The sequence below is a fragment of the Solanum lycopersicum genome, chromosome 10 (assembly GCF_036512215.1).
Source record: "Solanum lycopersicum chromosome 10, SLM_r2.1".
Taxonomy (NCBI): Eukaryota; Viridiplantae; Streptophyta; class Magnoliopsida; order Solanales; family Solanaceae; genus Solanum; species Solanum lycopersicum.
The window spans coordinates 51031839-51042012 of record NC_090809.1 but is presented as its reverse complement, the minus strand read 5'-3'; the positions used below and the strand labels follow the sequence as shown (position 1 = coordinate 51042012).

The following is a 10174-nucleotide window of genomic DNA, read 5'->3' as shown; positions in this document are numbered from 1 at the left end:
TCTAAATCTGATGCTTCAACAAAAACAAATGAATGGTATGTTGATAGTGGTTGTAGTAATCACATGACTGGAGATGAAAAGGCTTTCCTCTTAATTGATATTAACATCACTACTAGAGTGAGAATGGGAAATGGCGCCTTAGTTGATGCAAAAGGTAAAGATACTATCTCGATCAACATGAAACAAAGAAGTAAGCAAATTCATGATGTTTTTATCTTCCTGACTTGGAAAATATTTACTTAGTGTTGGTCAACTCATGGAAAATGGTTATTCTCTTGTGTTTAGAGATAATTATTGTAGGATTTATGATAAAATTGAGTCAAAATCAAGTCATTGTTGAAGTAAATAAGATAAAAAGAAACTTTCCTTTGCAATTTCATTACAATGCATTAAAAATGAAATTATAGATGATTCATGGCTTTGGCACAAAAGGTTTTTTAACTTGAATTTTCATGGTTTGAAGCTTCTCAAGTCAAAGACATGGTGCAAGGGCTTCCTAAGATACATACTGAGGTGGATCCATGTGAAAGTTGTATAATGGGAAAGCAACATAGGAAGTCTTTTTCAAAAGGGGTGTCTTGGAGAGCAAGTGTACTTTTGGAGCTAATCCATACCGACATTTGTGGACCAATGAAGACTTCATCTCTTGGAAGTCAAAGGTAATTTCTAATGTTTATTTATGATTTCTCAAGAATGACTTGAGTTTATTTCTTGAAAGAAAAGTCAGAAGCATTTGCTACATTCAAGAAATTTAAAGCCCTTCTTGAGAATAAAAAATGTTGCAGCATCAAAACCATTCGCAGTCATAGAAGAGGTGAATACACAAGTCGAGAATCTGAAGAATATTGCAAATATGAAGGTATTCAGAAACAACTTACACCATGCTATACTCCTCATAAAAATGGTGTATCTGAAAGAAGAAATAGTACAATTATTGAATTGGTCAGAACTATAATGAATGAGAAAAGGTTGCCAAAATATTTTTAGGTAGTAGCAGTGGATACATCATTTCACATCCTTAACAGGTGTCCAACAAAGACACTAAAGGACTAGACACCAGTTGAAGCTTCTAGTGAAATATAACATTATGTAAGTCATTTTAAAATTTTCGGCTGTATTTGTTATGCTCATGCACCTGCTAACAAAAGAACAAAGTTTGATGAAAACAATAAAAAAATGTATCTTACTTGATTATAGTGATGTGACAAAACGATATAAGTTTTTCGATGTCAAGACTAGCAAACTTGTTATTAGTAGATATTTCATTTTTGATGAAAAACAACATGGAATTGGGATGATAAGAAAATAGAGAATGTTGTAATCATATGTTCAAATCAAGAAGAGGATGAGAAAGATGAAGATGTCTCTAAAAGGGGAGAAATCCCAAATTCAGATGATAGAGAACCGCCTTCAAGATGACAAAAAATATTGAATGACATTTATCAAATATGTAAATTTGCCAATGTTGAGCAAGAAAATTATGAAGAAGTAATAAATAGTGATGTTTGGAAGAAAGCCATGGAAGAAGAAATTCAGATGATTGAATAAAATGTTGGGAAAGACAAGACACTAACAAAGAATGCCTGACTAGATAACAGTGGAAGAATACCCAAGTCTATACTTTCCCTTCTCGATTTGAACCACGAGAAGACAAACAACAACAAGCAATGTGATAGTAAGGCAACAAGTAATTCAACCAAACAAATATAACAAGGCAATAATAAACCAATCACACAAGACACCAATATTTACGTGGAAAACCCTTCGATGTGAAGAGTAAAAAACCACGGTACCAACAGCTCCACTATAATCACCAAGAGTTACAATATTTTTCTCCAAAATTGGCCACAAAATAAGTGCCAAACAACAAGCAACAACAAAATAAGATTGCACCAAATCTAGAGAATTAAAGGAGCAAAATCACGAATTTTGCAGCTACTATTCACGACAGCAAAACTGAATTTGCAGGACACCAAATCCAACTCTGTCACTTCTAAATCAAATATTAAGATGAAGATAATATGCTGTCCAAAAATCAGCTCAATTGGACAAGTAACGACGCGAGAGTCGCAAATTGAAGTTTGCTTTTAGGGCTGAATTTTGACTGCGAAAACTGCCCTCTTTCCCTCTTTTTAGCTGCTGAAAAAACTCTCTGTGTATATGAAAATAATACCTAAAATAGCTTATATTTGCCTCATAAGAATGGGCCTACGGATAAAAATGGTTTAGTCCAAATTGGTCTTTTATTTATGTCACGACCCAAAATGATCCGCGAGTGGCACCCACACTTATCCTCCTATGTGAGCAAACCAACAAATCTCAACCCCAACATTTACCAATATTTCAACCATAATGAACAAAATATAATGCGGAAGACTCAAAATCTTATTAATATAACTAATAAATAAGCTTCTAATGTTTATCAACTATCATCCCCAAAATCTGGAAGTCATCACACCAAGAACATCTATCCTCAAATTTCTAAATCTAAGAGTATTTAAGAAACTAAAATAAGTAAACAGATGGTCCATGTCCGAACTTCAAGGACATCAAGACGTGAATGAGAGAATCGTGTCCAAGCGAGGAACAATAGCTCACACTGAAATTTGATATGCTGGAGACTAGCTAGAGTTGCAGACAAGTCGAAGTCGATGGTACGTTTGCTGCACTCCACAAATAACAAAGAGAAAAATACAAGTAGGGATCAGTACAAGGAACACGTACTGAGTAGGTATCATCGGCCAACTCAAAAAAGAAAGCAATATATACTGAATAATAATATAAAATCAACTACAATACTCAACAAGTAACAACAACAAGTACAAGAACCATTGGCAACAACACCAAGCACACCTATGAGGACTCAAGCCTCCACACCATAATCATTTGAGAAATAGTTTCTTTGAATTTTAGTATATTAACATAATTCAAGATTCATTCTCTTTATTATTATTGTGTCGTAACATGACACTCCGATCCCCTACTACTACGTGTCGGAACGTGACACTCCGATCCCATACTACTAAGTGTTGGTACGTGACACTTCGATCCCCTACTACTACGTGTCGGAACGTGACACTCCGATCCCCTACTACTACGTGTCAGAACGTGACACTCCGATCCCCTAATACCACGTGTCGGAACGTGACACTCTGATCCATTTATCTCGTTATTTTAGTTTATCAAGCCTTCTTTGTGTCAAGGCGTCATCTTAATAGAGTGGATCTAAGGTTTAAGATTCAACACTCTCATCATTCTAACCCATCACAATTACATAATCACAACATGCCACCACAATCAAGCATATAGAAGACTTTACAATACAACCCAATACATATAAATTTCTACTTAGAGTTTATCTATTACATAGAAATAAACCATAACCTACCTCCACTGAAGAATCGTGATCAAGCAATCTACTTCCTAATGCCTTTGCTTTCCTCTTCGTTCTCTCTCTCTCGCTCGTTCTCCCTTCTTCCTGTTCTTTTTATTTTTCTTCTGTAGATTCTTTTTCTTTTACCCTAATTATCATATAATCAATTATAAAAGATGATAAAAGTTACCCACTATTTATTTCCTTATTATCTTCTTTAACCCCCAAGTAAATAAAATATTAAACTTACCCCACTAATTTCATAAAGTTTGTCAAGAATAGTCCAAAACACCCCTTTAAAACTTTTAGCAGAAATCCAACCCAGTTGGGGGTACACAACTTGTGACGGCCCGTCATATTTGCGATGGTCCATCCTGCAGGTCCATCACAAAGTTCAGAGAGTTGAATTCATTAAGGAGGTTTGTGACGGTCCGTCGTATCTACGAAGGTCCGTGCTGCAGTTCCATCGTGAAGTTCCGAGAGTAAATCCTAGTACCTAAATTTCAGAGTTGAATTTTTTTGGAACGGAGACCCTCGATGGACCGTTGTGCCTATAACGGTTCTCTCTACCTGTCGTTGAGGGTAATGAGGAGCGCAGCAGGAGAATTTCACAAGTATGGGACGACAGAGTCCATCACGTCCGTCGTGACCATGCGGTCCGTCGCGTGATCCGTCAACCCAGTCTATTTTTATCAAAAATAATTCTACTACTCGAAATGACTAAACAGGTTGTTACAATAGATACTAATTTACCCATCGTTCGTCCTTGAACGATCACAAGAAGAAAAACAAGGGCGAGAAAGAGAACCTGAATCTGTAAAAAGATGTGGATATCTTTCTTGCATATCAGCCTCCTTCTCCCAAGTGGACTCTTCAACTGGCCGATTCTTCCACTAAACCTTGATGGATGCAATTTTCCTTGATCTAAACTTGAGGCCCTCTCTATCTAAAATAGCAACAGGCTCCTCCTCATAAGACAAATTCTCATCAAGAAGAACTGAGTCCCAACGAATAATGTAGTTTCCATCCCCATGATATTTTTTAGCAGAGACACATGAAATACCGGGTGCACTCCTGAGAGTCCTGGAGGCAATGCACATTCATAAGCCACCTCCCCCACGCGCTTCAGATTTTCAAATGGGCCAATATACCTCGGACTAAGCTTTCCTCGCTTACCAAACCGCATCACCCCTTTCATGGGTGAAACCTTAAGCAAGACTTGTTCACCCTCCATAAAATCCATGTCCCTAACATTTCGATCTGCATATTCTTTCTGCCTATCCTGAGCTACTAAAAGCTTCTCCTGAATGAATTTTACTTTATCTAACGATTCCCTCAAAAGATCGGCACCCCATGGTCTCACCTCAAATGCATCAAACCAACCAATGGGAGACCTACATCTCCTCCCATACAGTGCCTTAAATGGGGCCATATCAATTCTTTAGTGATAGCTATTATTGTATGAAAACTCTGCTAAGGGTAAGAAGTTATCCCAATGACCACCAAATTCTATCACACATGCATGAAGCATATCCTCCAAAACCTGAATCGTTCGCTCTGACTGCCCATCGGTCTGAGGGTTAAATGCAGTACTAAGATCAAACCTAGTACCTAATTCAGCATGCAATGTTCTTCAAAACATAGAAGTAAATTGCGTACCTCTATATGATATGATGGAAAGTGGAACTCCATGCAATCGAACAATTTTTGAGATATAGAGTTTGGCTAACTTCTCTGCATTATAAGTCACCTTAACCGGAATGAAGTGGGCAGACTTAGTCAATCTGTCAACAATTACCCAAATAGAATCAAACTTTCCCAATGTCTTTGGAAGACCAACCACAAAATGTATTTCAATTCTTTCCCATTTCCATTCAGGAATTGGCATTTTTTGAAGTGTTCCTCCGGGCCTCTAGTGTTCATACTTTACTTGCTGACAATTTGGGCATTGGGCAACAAAATAAGCAATGTCACGCTTCATCCTACACCTCCAAAAATGTTGTTTTAGGTCACGATACATCTTGGTTGCATCAGGATGTATAGAATACCTTGAACTATGAGCCTCTGTAAGAATAGTGTGAATCAAATCATCAACACGGGGCACACATACCCTCCCCTTAATTCTCAAAACGCCTTCCTCATCAATTATTGCCTCTTTAGCCACTCCTCGTAATACCATCTCCCGAATTCGACTCAGCTTCTCATCAACAAACTACCTGCCCTTAATCTTGTCAAGAAAAGAAGATCTTGCCTCTACACAGGCCAGAAATCCTCCTTTCTCTAGTACTTCCAGCCTCATGAGGTCATTAGCCAAAGTCTGAATCTCTCTAGCCAATGGGCGTCTAGAAATCTGTAGGTGGGCTAAACTTCTCATGCTACCTGTTTTTCTACTTAAAGCATCTGCCATAACATTAGCTTTTCCTGGGTGATACAAGATAGTAATATCATAGTTCTTTAGTAGTTCCATCCACCTCCTCTGTCTCAAATTCAAATCCTTCTAAGTAAAGACATACTGTAAACTACGATGATCTGTATAGACTTCACACTTGACCCTGTATAGATAATGTCTCCATTTCTTTAATGCAAACACAACTGCAGCCAACTCCAAATCATGGGTCGGATAGTTACGTTCATGCACCTTTAGTTTCCTCGAAGCATAAGCAATTACATTCCTCTCCTGCATTAGCACTGCACCCAACCCAGAATAAGATGCATCACAATAAACAATGAAATTCTTACCTTCCACTGGCAAGGTAAGAATTGGTGCAGTAGTCAACAAGGTCTTGAGGTTCTGGAAGCTTTCTTCACATTCGTCCGACCACACAAATGGAACACTCTGCTTAGTCAAATTTGTCAGTTGGGAAGCAACCGAAGAAAATCCCTTGACAAATCGACGGTAGTAGCTAGCTAAACCAACAAAGCTCCTTACCTATGTAACATTAGCAGGTCTTACCCAACTCTTCACTGCTTCAATCTTAGAAGGATCCACCATCACTCCATCCTTAGAAACTACGTGCCCCAAGAAGGACACTGAATCTTGCCAAAATTCACACTTGGAGAATTTAACATAAAGCCTTTTCTCCTTCATTACTTCCAATACAATTCTCAAATGCTCCTCATGTTCTTTCCTGCTCTTTGAATATATCAGTATATCATCAATAAATACAATGACAAAGAGATCCAGATATGGCTTAAAAATCCCGTTCATAAGGCTCATGAAAGCAGTAGGGGCATTTGTAAGCCCAAAAGACATTACTAAGAATTCATAATGCCCATACCTCGTTCAAAACGCAGTCTTTCACACATCTGCTGCCTGTATTTTCAATTGATGATAACCAGATCTCAAATCATTTTTTGAGAAGGTACAAGCACCTTGAAACTGATCGAACAAATCATCAATGTGAGGAAGAGGATAGTTGTTCTTAATAGTTAGCGTATTCAGTTGCCTGTAGTCTATGCACATCCGAAAACTTCCATCCTTCTTCTTTCCAAATAAAACAGGAACACCCCAAGGGGATGCACTCGGCCTAATAAAACCTTTATCTAACAACTCCTGAAGTTTGGCCTTTAACACTCTTAACTCAGCTGGATCAATTCTATTAGGGGGTATGGAAATGGGGCGAGTACCCGTCTCCAGATCAATATAAAAATCAATATCCCTATCCGGTGGCATACCATGAAGATCTGCGGGAAACACATCCAGAAACTCTCGGACTATCGAGACAGAGTCAATTGAAGGTACTTGGGAAGTATCATCCGTGAGATGTGCCAAGAAGGCTAAACAACCCTTACTAACCATTCTCTTAGCACGAAGAAAGGAGATGATATGAACTGGAGTGGAAGTATAGTCACCCTCCCACACTTGCGGATCTGTCCCAGGCTTGACCAATGTCACAGTTTTAGCATTACAATCTAAGATTGCAAAATTTGGAGAAAGCTAAGTCATACCCAGAATGACATCAAAATCAAACATCCCTCGAATAATCAAGTCTACATGAGTATTGCTCCCCACAAAAGTCACAAGACAAGACCTATACACCTTCTCAACTATCAAAGACTCACCCACAGGAGTAGAGACACAAATAGGCATGTCAAGCAAATCATAATGTAAATTAAGACCATTAGCAAATGAGGAAGATACATGTGAAAATGTGGATCCGGGATTAAATAATACAGAAGCCAGGCAATCACAAACCAAAAAATTACCTGTGATAACAACATCAGATGTCTCTGCTTCTGACCTCTTCGGGAAAGCATAACAATGGGCCCTATCATCTGTTTGCCCGTTGCCCCTACCATGTTGTGCTGCAGCAGCTCCAGCTTGTCCGGAGAATGGCGACCACCATTACCTTGGCTACCAAGTCCTCCAGAATGGCGACCTCTCCCATGACCACCTCTACTTCTAACTATTGGAGGTCTGTAACTCTATTTTGGACAATACCTCCTAATATGTTCAGTCTCTCCACATCCATAACAGTCTCTGGAGTCAAGCATAGGTCTCTGTGAGAATGACGAAGTCTGGGGATAACCTCCAAACTTAGAGAAATGTTGACTGGTCCGCGATGGAAACCCAGCTACTGCCTGCAGTGAAGACTAAATAGGTCGGGATGGGTAACCTCCTGAACTCTGCCCTCTGGAGTAAGAACCACTAAACTCACCTCCCTTACGGAACTTCTTAGATGTCGACGCCAGGGTGAAGTCGTTTGGCTTCACCCCCTCCACCTCTATCACAAAATAAACCACCAACTGAAAGGATTTTGCTACAGCAGCTACCTGTAAGGTTGGGATCTGCAAATCTGACATCAATCCCTTCACAAAACGGCGAATCCGCTCTTGTTGACTGAAGCAAAGCTGGGTGGCATAACTGGATAGTGCACGAAATTTGGCCTCATAAGCAGTAACAGACATCCTTCCTTGCTCTAGGTTCAGGAACTCATCTATCCTCCGATCCCTCAAAGTCCGCAGTATATACTTCTCCATAAATAAGCTAGAGAATGATGCCCAAGTCATAGGTGGTGCCAGTGCTGGTTGACACTCAACATACGACCGCCACCACATTTTGGCATTCCACTGAAATTGATAGGTCACAAACTCAACACCGAATCGTTCTACTATGCCCATCTAAAGTAGAAGCTCATGAAAATCAACTAGAAAATCATAGACATCCTCAGATTCAGCACCCTTGAAGACTGGAGGTTTCAACTTCAAGAATTTAGTGAAAAGTTCATGCTGATCACTCGTCAGTATAGGCCTTGTAGTCAATCGAGGGAACGTGCCTACTTCCAATGAGGCATCCATGTGGGGAGCCACAACAGCTGCATGTTGTACTCCTGGAACTTGAGGTGCTGGTGCAGAAAACACTGGAGGTGTCTGTCCCTGATAAGATAACCCGTTAAGATAAGTAAGAACCTTGTTAATCATCTCTGGGGTAGGTTGGGGTGGTAATTCCTCATATTGCACTTGCTCATTTTCCCCTCCTTCACCCTCTCTCACTACCTCATCAGTCGGTGGAGGAGTCATCGCCCTATTACTAGCTGGACCAGGTGTTTGTCCTCTACCTCTAGAGGGCGTCCTCCCGCGACCTCTACCACGGCCTCTTGCCACTCCTCCTCCCCGAGCTACAGGCCTAGTGGTTGGCTCAGACGCACCCTGTCTTACCGATGTTGGTGCTGGCACAGTTGTTGCTCTAGTTCTAACCATCTGCGAAATAGAGTGAGTATGCCAGATACCAATTTGTATCACCTAGATACCAATTGGATTCAAGTAATAGCACGAACGAAAGAAAGAATAGAATTTTACTAAAGTCCGATAGCCTCTCAAAGAAAAGTAAGAGCGTCCCCCTACCGTTCCTCAAGACTCTACTAGATTCGTTCTTGTGTGATGAGACCAACGAACCTAAAGCTCTGATACCAAGTTTTCACGACCCAAAATGAGTCCCGAGTGACACCCACACTTATCCTCTATGTGAGCGAACCAACAAATCTAAACCCCAACATTTACCAATATTTCAACCATAATGAACAAAATATAATGCGGAAGAATCAATATCTTATTAATATAACCAATAAATAAGCTTCTAAAGTTTATCAACTATCATCCCCAAAATCTGGAAGTCATCACACCAAGAACATCTATCCTCAAATTTCTAAATCTAAGAGTATTTAAGAAACTAAATAAGTAAATATATGGTCCATGTCCGAACTTCAAGGACATCAAGACATGAATGAGAGAATCCAGTCCGATCAAGGAACAATAGCTCACCCTGAAATCTGATATGCTGGACACTGGCTAGAGTTGCGGAAGAGTCGAAGTCGATGGTACGTTTGCTGCACTCCACAAATAACAAAGAGAAAAATACAAGTAGGGGTCAGTAAAAGGAACACGTACTGTGTAGGTATCATTGGCAACAACACCAAGCACACCTTGAGGACTCAAGCCTCCACACCATACTCATTTGAGAAATAGTTTCTTTGAATTTGAGTATATTAACATAATTCAAGATTCATTCTCTTTATTATAATTGTGTCAGAATGTGACACTCCGATCTACTACTACTATGTGTAGGAACATGACACTCCGATACCCTACTACTACGTGTCGGTACCTGACACTATGATCCCCTACTACAACGTGTCGGAACGTGACACTCCGATCCCCTACTACTACGTGTCGGAACGTGACACTCCGATCCCCTAATACTGTGTGTTGGAACGTGACACTCCGATCCATTTATCTCATTATTTTAGTTCATCAAGCCTTCTTTATGTCAAGGCGTCATCTTAATAGAGAGGATTTAAGGTT

General features: G+C 39.8%; 1 protein-coding gene across 1 annotated transcript; it reads right to left on the bottom strand.

Moving 5' to 3' along the window:
* Positions 1–4266: 4266 nt before the first annotated feature.
* Positions 4267–5552, bottom strand: LOC138338900 (uncharacterized). The gene is made up of 3 exons (XM_069289984.1): positions 5484–5552; positions 4525–4676; positions 4267–4456 (listed from the first exon to the last, which is right to left on the bottom strand). The coding sequence occupies exons 1-3, from the start codon at positions 5550–5552 to the stop codon at positions 4267–4269; spliced, it is 411 nt and encodes a 136-aa protein (XP_069146085.1).
* Positions 5553–10174: the final 4622 nt, after the last annotated feature.

Excerpts from the sequence above, each read along its gene's own strand:
- LOC138338900 (XM_069289984.1), bottom strand. The coding sequence starts at position 5,552 with ATGGTATTACGAGGAGTGGCTAAAGAGGCAATAATTGATGAGGAAGGC. Across the intron at positions 4,677-5,483 it reads TTTTGAGAATTAAGGGGAGG|GAGAAGCTTTTAGTAGCTCA; the intron begins GTATGTGTGCCC and ends AAATTCATTCAG. Across the intron at positions 4,457-4,524 it reads CGAGGAAAGCTTAGTCCGAG|GACTCTCAGGAGTGCACCCG; the intron begins GTATATTGGCCC and ends CATTGCCTCCAG.